This window comes from Tachypleus tridentatus, chromosome 8 (genome assembly GCF_004210375.1).
Source record: "Tachypleus tridentatus isolate NWPU-2018 chromosome 8, ASM421037v1, whole genome shotgun sequence".
In the NCBI taxonomy this organism is placed as follows: Eukaryota; Metazoa; Arthropoda; class Merostomata; order Xiphosura; family Limulidae; genus Tachypleus; species Tachypleus tridentatus.
In genome coordinates this window covers 2723402-2738043 of record NC_134832.1, presented here as the reverse complement: position 1 = coordinate 2738043, position 14642 = coordinate 2723402, and the positions used below count along the sequence as shown (strand labels likewise).

The window sequence follows — 14642 nt, the reverse complement described above, 5'->3', positions numbered from 1 at the left end:
AACTCTAAGGAATTTATTTAACAATAAACTCTAATTATAGTTTATCAAATCGGATAAGCTTGAGAGAAATCAAAAGATATTTTCAACCAAGTAAATTTATTTAATATGTAAATTATTATGCTAACATCAGGTGTGACTGCTACTGCAAACTCAGAAATTCACCAATCACAAACGGTATACTGTAGCGGTAAGCTTGTAATAAACTGATCTAATATCCTAATTTAGTTCAAAGTATTTAGCTTTATATTATCTAAACAGTTTGCTTCTAGTAAAGGGCAAATCTACACAATGGGCAAACTGTGCTTTCCCAAACACTGCTATCAAAACTTGCTTGTTAATGTTATATGTCTTAAAATTTTCCGCTGTTCCTCTGTGTTCTCTGCAAAACTGAACTTTAAGAACCGAACAATTTAAGGTACAAATACAACTGGACGGAATCAAAAATTTTTTTGAGAATAATTTTGAAGATGGACGTATAAACATCACGATGCACGTCAAATTTTATTGTAATTCCTTAAATATTACATATGTATCTACACTATAGTAAATCTTTATTTCTTGTTTACGAAGTCCATATGTCATACTGTGTTGTAGCTGACAAAGTACTTAATTATTTTGGTGATTCATGGCATGCATGTTTTACTGACGTCATAACATTAAAAATTCAAAAGTTAAGCGTTCCTATGAACAGATAACATTATTGTACCATGTACTAGTTAGTCTCAGAATTTCCACCTAAATTAACCATGATATTATATAAAAACAAGTAAACTATCAGTTCTATGTTCTGTTATTGTATATTTAATTCTCTCTCCTGACTATCCCAATATCTTTCAAATTCCTGAATATTCAATTATTCTTAAAACTGATTTTTAATAGGTGATTTTTTTCATTTTGATAGTTTTATTCACCCTTTGAATTGAAAAACTTAACTCTTTATTAACTTCGTCGGGCTTATTACATACTCAGTTCTTTTTTTGGATTCTATAAAGATGTACACAATAGGTAATTAATAGATTCATTAAGAATTATTTTAAAACTTTGTACATTCCAAATTTATAATTTGATATTTCATTCTACCAACAACATTTCATAAAACTAAACAACAATACTAAGGCTGCAAGAAAGCATGACTTTACATTCATTGCCCTTTTTGAGTTTCAGGCATGGCCAGGTGGGTTAAGACTTGTAATCTGAGGGTCGCGGGTTAGAATCCCCGTCCCACTATACATGTTCGCCCTTTCAGCGGTGGGGGCGTTATAATGTGACGGTCAAACTCACTATTTGTTGGTAAAAGAGTAGCTCAAGAGTTGGCGATGATAGATGATGACGAGCTGCCTTTCCTCTAGTCTTACATTGCTAAATTATGGACGGCTAGTGCAGATAGCCTTCGAGTAGGTTTGCGCGAAATTCAGAAACAAACAATACTTAATAATCAACGACCCTATCTAACGAACATTTAAACTACAACGTTAAAGATATTCGTATGAAGAAAAATAAAGTTCTGCGTAACGGTAAACGGAAATTTCATAACCCTTATTACAAATCTGCATGCACACAGGATAAATATTTTGAGAAGTTGGGGGTTGCACAGAGCGTAGTAATTAAGTTTCTCCATTATCATACATATAAGAAATAGTTTTATTGTTGTATCATTTTAAAGTCATCCATAAATTTACATCACGAAGGTATAACCTTGATTAGAAGAGTTCTACAATTCGTTGTTTGGGCTCACGAATTTAAGAGCATGTGCAAACTATAGTATACAATCAGAAATTTATTCTTCGCCGTTGCTTATAACTTTGTAACATCAATGTTACACTAAATTATTTTGTCCCTTGCTAGTACAGCTATAAGTATACGGATTTATAACACTAAAATCAGTGGTTTGATTACCCTCGGAGGACTCAGCAGATTACCCAATGTGGCTTTGCTATTACAAAACACACACACACACAATTCACAATATAACCTTGTACATCTTTTCATAATTCAGTCTTTTAAACTTTCTTTCTAAATCATTGAAGTATTGAATTTTTCGACTACGACAGCAGTAATACTAATCAAATTATACGGCAGGTATTTAGACATATTTCGGTGAGGGTCAATGAAATAGGGGTCAGGGAAAAGGCAGACATCTATTACCCCACTCGCGGGGTTAGCTAACGAAAATTAAAAATAAAACAAAAAAAAACATGTTCGTGGAAAGTGACAGAAGTGAAACCAAGATGATATGGTAGTTTTCTGATAAAGGATACAATTTCAGGTCGGGCTGTGATCTGTGGATCTGAAGACTTCTCTGAGATCTATCAATATGGGAGCGAGGATCGGAGTACCTGGATAAAACCCGCTTTCACTAGTTGGAAACATATGAACACCCGACAATTGACCAATATGTCAACTAAAAAAATAAAACACAGTAAAATGTATACGTAAAAACGGCTGGTACGGATAGAGAAAAACTCTATGTGGAGGAACTAACAGCGTTTTTACAACCGAGACGACGTTGTGATGTAACGATACACTAAAATATTTGGCAAAAATTTCCTGATAAAGAAGAACCAGTCTCAGTACAAGCACTTTATTAAATTAAACTTCATGGTTACACTCAAAATAAGAACTAGTCAAGGCAACGTCTTGTGAATAGTAAATCAGGTAGTCAAGCGGTGCGAAAAAAGACTCTCCACGTAGTCGCTAAAATTGATGACAACCTAATATGACTATCAAATATTTGTCATTTTTACCATTGTGTAGTCGGAAAATAGTCAGGTGATGGTGGCATGGACACCTGGCAGATAATAAATTTGACTGCTCTATGATAGTCGTTATGACTTTCGTTAGGTAGTCATTCTGACCAATGCTGACTACCTGACAATAGACTATTGTCATTAATACTATCCAACGACCATGGAAGATAAGTCATGTTGACCCGGTTAGGACCATCTCTGCAATGTCACTGTCAGGTAAAGAGACCATCTTCAGTCACTTTTGGTCAGCAGAACCATCACTGAGAAGTCAACCCCGCATCCATCTGATGATTCAACCTAAGTCCCAGTAACCTGCCACCATGCTGAAAAATATAAAATGCATTTTAGCAGCACCATTTTTATTCCAAACTGAACACAAGTGTACATCAATATACATGTACCAAAATAAAATTCAAAATTCAGCAACAATTTGAAAATAAACAACTGAACTTTACACTTGTTTTTTTGCAAATTCACCCTGGATCAAATACACATGACAAGTTACAATTACCAGATCTAATATAACCTTATGGCTTTGAACATTTTCATCTTCCTTTACCTTTAGACGATTTGACAGATTTCCCCGCTGCTATGTTTTTGACATTCAAGAGATCAAGCAACTGAAGAACACACCTATCTGCATCTTTTTCATATTTGGTAACTTTCCTGGACTCATCATAGAGCTTCAAAATAACTCTTTCAACAAAGTTGAAAGTTTTCTTGAGTTTTGTTGGAAATGCAAAGTTGAAGATATAAAAACTCCCTACATACATTGTGAATGATTCCATAAAATCTTCAGTGGCACAAATATCAAAGCCATCAACATATAGTTTGAATTCCTGATCACACAACTAAGAAATTGAACCACATTGAATGTATATACCACTCTCAGCAGGTTCCCTAACTTCAGTACCCACCGTGATACTTTCACTTTCTTTTAAAAGAAAAATGATACCAAGAATGGCAATACTACATGTAAGATCAGGCCTGTGTGAGGACTGTTTGATAAGAAATGCTAGCAATAGTTTATTTTCTGGTGATATGTTTCTGTCCTGCAGGCAAGAATTTACCGAGTCCTTATACTGACAGAGAAAGTTGGATACTCCTTTTTCTGCATCATTTCCTAGACGCTTAAATTCATTCAATAGCTGTGCTGGTAAAGCCACAAGGATAAAATAATGCTCTATAAGTTCATTGACAGGAGTGTTGTCAATGACCAGTTTCCTACGATCATGTAGAGTGTTGTCCATAAGCAAGTCCTCTTTACAAAGATCATCCTTTTTCCTCCAATGCAAACGAGTTTTCATCCATTCCTTGTGCTTTTCGGTGTAAGATTCATCCTCCATAACTGGCTTTTCACATAAGTATTGCTTTAATCATTTTAGCCTCTATTCTGAGATGTGGTTTCATCTGTTGCAAGTTTCGTCTTTTTCTTTCTTTCTTGGACTATAGGCAATGATGAATCCTTCCGCTTTCTATTATTCTGGAATTTCTGACGAAGCCTCATCCTCCACAGCTCCTGGAATTAGAATTGAGAGAATTAGTTCTATTGAGAATGAATAACAAAACTTTCCTAGAAAAGAATATATTTGTGATGAAAATATATTTCACAACAAACATAAAATAATGCACATGTGAATAGTACTTACACGAACACCTTGGGGTGTTAGATTTGGGGCATCTGACAACTAAGGGTAGCGTTTAAATATTTCATCCACTACTTGGTTATACTGCCTTAAAGTGGGATATCTGGAAAATTGAGATTGAGCAGGCTATCAAGTACAGATGAAGACATGTGAAGAGATATAATTATACGCTTGTAATCACAAGTGATACACATGGTATTCACTGCACAGTACTTACAAGGTATAGTTAGAAACCTCAGTGTAGATTGAATCCAGTAAATGAAAGCGACCTTCTTTCTCAACAGACTTCCCTTGCGACGACAGCAAGGCAGTAGATATAGGCAGACTTGATAAATTTTTCGGCTTAAAGGGTACTGATCAAGGCTTGAATGCTAAGATGCTGATCAAAGAAAATATCAAATAGTTCAAAACACTTACAAATTATGGTTGACTGATTGCAATGAAATACTAACTAAGGCCTAATTGTCTCAAGTGAAAGATGAAACTACTTCTCCAACATATTGAAAGATCTGTTTGACATTCATTAGGACATATCCTACCATGATGATATGGACTGAATTTGTTCAGTACTGGGACCGGGTGAAGATGCACTCTGCTTGCTTGAAAACACTTCAGGGTTCGGTGGATTCTGGTTAAAAATAAATTTTAACGGGTCTAAATTTGTAATAAAAAAATTAACAACAGTAATTGTGCTATGTTGAATAATGTATATTGAACAATTTTACTTCTTTACTTCGGAATAAAGTTACCGCAGAGTGATTTGCAATGACCACATAAATGATTATAATCACTCAAATTTAAATGGGTTGCGCATTCGTACAAACGAATTACCACAACAGCTATCTCTCCGTCAGAGGCCCCATCATTAGAAACCAGAAAAACGCGCAACTTGGTAAGTGACCATTGAACATCCACCCAGACCTGCTAGTCTTCCATGTACAGTCATGTGAAAAAGTTAGGACACCCTATGAAAGCCTGTATATGTTTGTAACATTTTTGGATATATAGATATTCAATCTCAATTTTAACAATACTGAGAGATTATAGGAATATAACTAAACATTTAAAGTAAAGAAAATACTTTTCATAATCTTCTGTAAATGTAATTCTACAAAAATGCATATTTTAACTGAGGTAAACGTCAGGATTCCCGACCCCTTAATAGCTAGTGTTACCCCCTTTGATTGAAATAACTGCAGTGAGACGCTTCTTGTAGCTATCTACCAGTCCTGACATCGGTCTGAAGAAAGTTTGCCCCACTCCTCAATGCAGAATTCTTTCAGCTTTGAGATGTTTGATGGGTTTCTTGCATGTACAGACCGTTTCAAAAAAACCCACAGGATTTCAATGAGATTGAAATCTGGGCTTTGACAAGGCCATTCCAGGACTCTCCATTTCTTAGCTTTCAACCAGTTCTTGGTGGATTTACTGGTATGTTTTGGGTCATTGTCGTGTTGCAGGGTCCAGTTCCGCTTCAGCTTTAAATTTCGTACAGATGGTGTCACATGATCCTCAAGCACCCTCGGATACACAGTATAATTCACGGTGGATTCTATGACTGTGAGCTGCCCAGGTCCTGCTGCATCAAAGCAGCTCCAAAACATGACACTTCCACCGTCATGCTTCACAGTTGGTATGAGGTTCTTTTTCTGGAATGCTGTATTTGTTTTACGCCAAACATATCATCTGTTATAGTATCTAAATAACACAATTTTGAACTCATCTGTCCAAAGAACATTATTCCAGAAGTCCTGGTCTTTGTCTACATTCTCTCTCGTGGTGAACTTGCTTAGACGACCAGACCTGGGCATGTTAGCAGTTGTTTTTAAAGCCCTTCAATTTTTGACTATTTTCCAGACAGTGGAATGGCTGATTTAAAAATCTTTTGAGATCTTTTTAAATCCCTTACCAGACTCATAAGTTGCTATAATTTTCACTCCCATTTCAACAGTCACGAGCACACCAAACTAAATTTTCGAGGTTTAAATAGGGCAAGCCTCATTTAAAATGCTGAGTAACGATATTTTAATCATGTGCACTTGGGGTGATACACCTGTGTGTGAGTTGAGCCATTTTAAGTGGGAATAAATGTGGGGGTGTCCTAACTTTTCCTCATTTAGAATATGCATTTCTGTAGAATTACATTTACAGAGGATCTTGCTAAGTCTTTTCTTCAGTTTTAATTGTTTAGTTATATTCTTATAATCTCTCGGTATTGTTAAAATTGAGATTAAATATCTATATATCCAAAAATGTTACAAAAATACACAACCTTTCATCAAGTGTCCTAACTTTTTCACATGATTTTGCACTTGAGCTTACAAGCTGGTAGCAGCTACACGTAGATTTAGGTTGTCAAAAATCTTACTGGGCAACAATCCCAGATCATCCACTGATACCACAATGTAAGCATAAAGATGCCTATGATGATCAACAGTTTGGTATCTTTGACAATACAAAAAAGGTTCCTCTAAAGAACAAAGCAACAAATTACTGAAGAAAATTGAAGACTGTCGAAATCACGGCTACTGACAACCATTGTCCCTGTGTTGTATGTGAGGCAGTTGACTGTACAGCCTGAAGCTTTAGTGACAAAATCGCCTTTCCCAACAAATGTACTGACAAGGTGTGGCTCTTTTCCGAGTGAATTCACAGGCAATCTGACAGGATTAGCCAGGTCAGAGGCATCTATTCCAAGAAATCCATTGATTACCAAATGTGAACAGAGTTTATACTGGTGTCTCATTGTCATTGTTTAGGCTAGATTTCTCCATTTTTTGGTACGTCTTGCAACATCAACAAAAACTATGTTTGGCCTCAAATCTCATGGTCCACACATTTCTCAGTAGACCAAATCTGCGGGTGATCTCTGGGTAATGCAAAGTAAAATGTCCCTTTGGCTTGAGAGTTCTATTTCGAAATTCTTTTTCATAAAGAGAATGGAACTGTTGTATCACATCATTTAAGAATTTAATATTTGCATATGACACTGATGGACACATTATCAATTCTACCATATCCAACAGAGCCAACAGAACTTCCCATTTGTTGTTGCCTTCTGGCACTGTATCACCCAGCAGTAATGGAAAAAACCTTAAGAGACACCAAACTTGCACAGCTTTTTGCTTAATATGTATAGACCCTCTCAAAATAACAAGCTCAGGCCTATTGATTTTATCAGTTCCTTTGCAGTGGAACTCCTTCACACTGCCTGCAAGGTATTGAAGGCTGAAGTATCCAGACAAGACATACTGATCTATGAATAAAACTAAAATTTCTGGCACCAAACCAGATTCAAAAATCCATGTAATATATCAGGTGGTAGAGCATTTGCCACATGATATTGCTGCAGAACGTTCAGGGGCGATATTTTTTAACCCCATATGTACTCGATATGTTTCGACCATTGCAACTTGGTAATTATAGGATTCAAAAGATTTCTCTAAACATTTTGAAATATCAGTCAACTATCTTAAATTCATTTCGAGTTATCATGGAGAAATTACTTGATCTGAGAGCAGCAAATGATTCAAGAAACCCTCCAATAGCATGGCTTCCCAAAGTATCTGCAACAACAACAAGAGGTGCACCTCTGAATTTGAATGTTCCCTCTGGTTTGGCAATGTCAAAACCAATGTTTTCAAGAACAGATAGTTCTTCAATCAAAGGTCTCATCACTGTATTTAGTTCTTTTTTTTTTAAATTTTGGCTCTTCACCAAGATTGCTAAAAATATACAATGAAGCTGAGATCTCAAAGCAGGTTTAATATTGCCTAACTGATAGTAGAAAGCAGCATATTTGTAAGCAGGAACTCGTATTCCAGCCTTGTTCACAGCTCGTCAGATTAGAGAATAATTTGAAGGGCAAGGGGAGTTTTTTGCCAGAATGGATAGTTTTTTAAATGTTCACCATCAACGACATCTCTAAGACAATAATCAGCTGACTGGCGAGGATAACCAACCTGGCTAAAAATATCATCATGTTTAAGCAAACACTTCAGAGTATCTAATAAAGAAACATACTGCATTGTGTAATGTTTCCCATCATCAGCAATTCCCAGGTCATACACAACAGGTTTTACAAATGCCAAATTATCTTCAATGTAAGACTGGAAATTATTGTGATCAGTGAAATTTTCAATCATGGAATAAAAGTCAAGACTTTCTTTCTTGCAAGCTTCCATCACTGCAACTATACTATTTCTAGAAACCCCCTCACTGATAAATGTTATTTTTATGGTTTGGAATAAATGTTTATCTTTGGCAGCCGTAATAGAAGAGGACAAATTAAAAAAAAATACTTGTAGTTTTGTAAGTTTTTTTTTTTCAATTTCACGCAGTAGCAGAATTGTTTCAGCTGAGGTTCTTCGCTTCTCTGTGATAACCATCTCCTAATTACCATCAACTGCATCATCACTGTAAGAGTTTTTATACCTCTGTTCCATAAAGTACTCGGCACATTCACCACCAGCTTCATTATCATGCATACTGGTGGTAGCAAACAATCCATGCTTTTTATTTATGTCTTTTCAAACATCTGACGCTTTTGAATTGTATTTCACATCATATACCCCACATGGGACAACAAATCCAGGATCATGCTCATGAACCGAAGAAAAATGTGAAACAAGCTTGCTAAAATGCCTGACCTTATAATTTCATTTCATGCAAGGGAGAATATTGAAAACTTCTGACTGTTCTGCCATGTTTATCTCCAAAGTTTACGAAACTTCACAACGTCTATTAATAAATATCATGCAAGACATGCATCCAAATGTCACGGGTTTTCATTCTGGAACGTAAAATTTATCATTTATTTAACTAAATTTAATGATAAATTTCATCAATAACAGCTAGCAAATGTCGCTCGCCCGCGAACCGACGGTGTATCCTCGGACTTGCCCTCAATCTAGCGAATAAAAACGTACTTTAAAATGCAAATTCTTGCCACAACCCATCTCCCGGAGGTGAACAAAAACATTCATTGGCCAGACCTTAACCAAATTATTATATTCACCAAATCGGACAGAAATCCAAAAGGAATTGTGGACATTAGAGTGAACACAAGGAAATCTCTGCAGACGCATACGCATGCTGATGCGTGATCCATAGTATCCCCCGATTTTCGTAAGGGTATACAATTTTTATTATTTTAACTTACAAAACTCGGTTGCTTATGACTCGATGCAATATCCCCCGGATCCTACATTTCTCTCACCGGTATGGATGTGGTATGGATTATGGGAGGGACCCAATGTCCAAGAAAGTTCCCTGGGAGCAAACAAGGGAAAGGGGTTAGGGGAATATTTTGCAGGATCACAGGCCTTCTATTCTATCTCGCACCATTCGATTTCAAAGTATAGAGTTTAAAAATTTAAATACATTTTGTACCTAAAGAGATTTTTAGATAGTTTGTAATATTAAATTGAAGAAACACACGTTAAACACAATATATGTTTCCCTTTTTCGCTGTTTTCTAATGATTTGTAACTCCATTGTTGGCTGTGTCAGTGGATCCCGCCATAACATACACGCCGCATAAAGTGTGTACGCTTTAGCATTTGTAGCTCTGCTGATGTATTAAAAATAAGGATTTATTATTCACGTATTATCGTATGTCATCTTTAATTATCAAAGGTCTATAAAATAAATACAGACGAGGTCCCTTTTAATGAGTATACAACTTTCATCTGTGTAGCAGTGGTCGTAACAAATCTTTTTAGCAACGGTGTAGTTGGCGTTAAATTTAACAGAGCAGTAACATGGATCATTGCCGGCTTTTGATTCTACCACAAGATACGGATTCAAGATTCCAAATATGTGCATTTGTGATGTTAAGACTGGGGAATATTTTCGATTTCATACTTGCTTCAAAGTATACCGAAATATAAATATTCCTACCCTACTACCACTGAACTACAGTAGTACAGACCTAGACAATGTAACGGGCAACCATTCTTGTTTACACATAACGAGTTGTACAAAAAAATACCGATGAATTCACTTCTGCTAGTCTAGAAAGGTAAACATTCGTATTCTTATATTGTTTTATTGAAACATGGTATAGGAAAATAAGACATAAACGATTAATATTTACCTGGATTTCTTCTTTCCGTTATCAGAGAAGTTGCATAGTAATTGTACCGTCTTCACTCCCTCCTGTGTATGTATTGTTGTATGTGAACCACTAAATCCCCCCCCTTGACCACCTTGAGGAATGATCAACCTCTCTCTACAAATTACACCTACAGCCCTCCTTGTACAAGGAACTCCCGCCTTCGGATAAACTCGACCTGGTACACCCCTCTAGAAAAGAGATAGTCCCGCTCGCGCCTAATGTAGCTGCTTTCCATTTGTACTCGATTTACTCTGTGGACCACAAGACGAATCGAATGCATTTCCTGGACGTGTCGTGTCAGCGCGAGTGTTAACCACGTGGGGAAAGCTTATTTCAGTCACAACTTAGATCGTTGTGGATTGTAATAATAAATGTATTGATTAATATTCGAATATTTCAGCACACGCATACAACAATATAAAAACACAATTGTCAAATAAAAGAGTGAAGAAATAGTAGTGGTCGATAAATAAGATTTATTTAGGTAGGATTTATTTTGGGTGAAAGAAATTTATTCACCTTCCCAAAAAAATAAAAGTAAATAAATAAATAAATGAATTCTTGCAAAGTTTAGCCCTGGTCACCTTTGTATTTATGGAACAAAATTCATGTATACAGTCATTTGCTTGAACTGCGCCTTAATGCTATAAGAAATATCAAGAGTGTCAATTCATGAGTTAATGCTGCCTATGGTGTTGGTCTTCCTGACCACAAATGGCCCGGCATGGCCAAGCGTGTTAAGGCGTGCGCATCGTAATCTGAGGGTCGCGAGTTTACATCCCCTTCGCGCCAAACATGCTCGCCCTTTCAGCCGTGGAGGCGTTATAATGTTCGGTCAATCCCACTATTCGTTGATAAACGAGTAGCTCAGGAGTTGGCGATGGGTGGTGATGACTAGCTGCTTTCTCTCTATTCTTACACTGCTAAATTAGGGACGGCTAGCAGAGATAACCCTCGAGAAGCTTTGTGCGAAATTCAAAAAACAAACAAACCTGACCACAGAGGAGTCCTTAAGACTAGCATAGTGGTGCTGCTATGAAGTAGTCAAGGTAACATCGAAGTGGTCAGACTGGGACATGGTCATTCTGACTGGGAGGTAGTCAAAGTGACTAATTGCTTAAATTGACTAAGAGTCAGTAAAACTGACTAGTAATAGATAATCGTCACTACCTAATAGTCAATTTCATATCCACGACTACAAAATTATAGTCATCTTGCTTATTGATACATTTTCGATAATCAGTTTGACAGCGATTATGATATCTCTAAAGCAAAAAATAGACGTGACTATGCCATGGTAGTCGAAATGAACAACTTTTATTTAGAGTGCTAAAGTGTCTACTTTCTGTTCATCTTTAAAGGAAATCCATGAAACTTAATTTTAATGTTTCTCTAACAATTACAACAAAGAGCTCAGACACATCTATGATCACCTGCATTGTTATTTTTTTCCAACTCAGAAGCAATAACTAATTTCGTGAACGATACGAGAGAATACGCTTGGTGAAGTGGAAACTTAAGGTAGCAGGCGCAACGTAAAGCCTTTTAATGCAATAGTATTGTACAAGTTCAATTTTTCTGGGTCTGCTAGTGACGATACACTAGACTATTTTTATTTTGGTGTTAGATGTGTAATGCATATTTGGATCTTGTCATGCACCTAATACTATTGATCATTATTTGATTAACAGAACTGATCATTTGCTGTGTGTGATTGTTCTTTGTTGGAAGTGGTGACGAAGTTTGAAGTCAAATAGTTTCAGTTGAAGTTAAAATTTCGGTACGGATTTTAGGTTTTGTGGCTTTCTGGTGAAGTGCTCTCGATTTATCGTGTTCAGCTACTGATAAAAATGTAGGGAATCTGGCAGAATTAAAACCAGACTTTCGTCTTTTTCTTCATTACGTAGTTTATTAATAACAAGTAACAGTAATATATGGTAAGATATAAAGAAAAGTAACGGTAATATATAAACATATATGTATTATTTGCTTCGACGTAAGCACTTCTAATTATACTTTGATTATTATCTTTGTTTGGCCTTAATTTATTTCTACTAATAATTTATCCGTTTACAGACTTAATACTGACCAATAACTTTCAGTTTTTACTTAAGAATACTAACTTTTTTGTAAAGAAAAACATGGCGACAGTTCCATAGCTTCAGTTCCAACCACTGAAGCCTGCAAGATAGCCTTAGAACTCTATATTCGAGACCCCAACCCATCTATAGACATTCCCAGCAACCAATTAGCAACCCTCATAGAATTCACTACGACGAGGACAAACTTCATGTTCAACAACCATATCTATATATAAACGAATGGCCGAAGCATGGGCAATCCAGTATCACCAGTTCTAGCCAATATTTTTATGACACAAGTTGAAACACAAGCAATTAACACAGCATTACATATACCACTAGACTGGTACAGATATGTAGATGACACGGTTGCGGGATTCACATCTTCAGAACACATACTTAATTTTTTCAATCACATTAACTCTATATATCCCAACATTAACTACACATATGAACAGGAAGAAAGCAATCAAATATCATTTCCTAACCTCAAAATTACAAAAACCGATACACAATTCAAAACAGAAATCCACCGAAAAATCACTCATACTGGACTATACATTCCTTGGGACTCAGCACATGAAACAAAACAAACTCTCAACATACTAAGAAACCAAATAAACACAGCCATAAAACTATGCTCACCAGATAAAATTAACGATGAATTAGACAAAATAAAACAATACTTCATCAACATCAATAAGTTTCCTACACAAACCGTAGAAAACATTATACACGCACACCAAGACAGAAAGCAAAATCAACTGACAAAAGTAAATATATGTCACGAATCAAAAAATCACGAAACCATATACTGCTGTATACCATATATTCCCGACATCAGCAGACAAATAACCAACATTTGGCAAAACCTAGTAACAAAATATGACATTCCAGTTAATACCAAATTTATTCAAAAATTAGGCACAAAACCGAAGTCTATACTATGTAAAAACTACTCTGACAAACACCACACCAACATTATTTATAAAATACAGTGTGATAACTGCCACGACTTCTATATTGGAGAAACAAGTAGAAAAATGGAAACCAGATTCAAAGAACATAAAAAGTCACCTTTACACGTTTTCGAACACTGCAAGTCAAATAAACACAACATAATCATAGAAAACATTCAAATACTAAATAAAGAAACAAACATAAAGAAACGCAAAATTTAAGAAGCCTTACTTATACAACAACTTAAACCCAAAATAAACCAATACAAAGGAACACCTTTTTACCTATATTAAAAATAATAAAATTATATATTCAAACATCTAACACCGCTTTCTACATTCCGACACAGTTACACAACCACTTTTAAACATGTGGTCAGCTTCCGGTCAGTTACCTCTTTCTTTCTTTGGGAACCTGACGATGACCGAAGAAGGTCGGAACGTTGTTCGCTCCTCTACGTAAAATATTTGCTCAACTCAAACGAGCCGTTTTTACATATATATTGCGACATTGGCATATTTCGGACATCGCGCGAACTACGAGCTCAAGGTAGTTCACAGTCTGAACGTTAGATCGCGCTACACCCTTTCGATGACGTTCTCGAATGTTTGAGATATGCATTTGTTTACTTGTACTTTCAACTTCGCCATTAACTTCTCGAACTTTCTCATTTTTTAGATTTTGTATATAAATACCTGTCGACTCGTGTCCGTCAGTAATCGAAATAACTGAAGGATGTTGTGATCAAGTGTCTGTGAGGTCTAGCAAAGTTCAGTGAATTATTTTGTTGATTTATAGACCTTGTGTATAAAAATGGAAAGATTTTTGAACATTAATAAAAAATGTGGAAGTAACGAAAAGGATGGAAAACCACAGACCAGTGGCAAAGTTGTGAAGAAACGAAAATATGACGATAGTTATCTAGATTTTGGTTTTATTTTGGTAGATGTCAATCATGAAGAGTGTCTGCAATGTGTATTATGTCTAAAAGTTTTGGCTCTAGAGTGCATGCTTCCAAGTAAACTAAAACGCCACTTAGAGACCAATCATCCTAAATCTCGTGATTATTTTACCAGAAAGTGAAAAGAAT

At 35.9% G+C, this 14642-nt stretch overlaps 1 protein-coding gene across 2 annotated transcripts; it reads right to left on the bottom strand.

The window, feature by feature from the left end:
* Positions 1-2562: 2562 nt before the first annotated feature.
* On the bottom strand, positions 2563-10777 carry LOC143224082 (uncharacterized). Of its 2 annotated transcripts, XR_013013197.1 has the most exons (3): positions 10491-10777; positions 3307-4266; positions 2563-3070 (listed from the first exon to the last, which is right to left on the bottom strand). XR_013013197.1 is itself a non-coding variant. In XM_076452543.1 (2 exons), the coding sequence occupies exon 2, from the start codon at positions 4091-4093 to the stop codon at positions 3599-3601; it is 495 nt and encodes a 164-aa protein (XP_076308658.1). In that variant the 5' UTR covers positions 4094-4266; positions 10491-10777; the 3' UTR covers positions 3123-3598. The 2 variants fall into 2 exon arrangements, 1 of the variants encoding a protein (XP_076308658.1); XM_076452543.1 differs by lacking the exon at positions 2563-3070 and having other exon boundaries at positions 3123-4266.
* Between the last annotated feature and the right edge of the window lie 3865 nt (positions 10778-14642).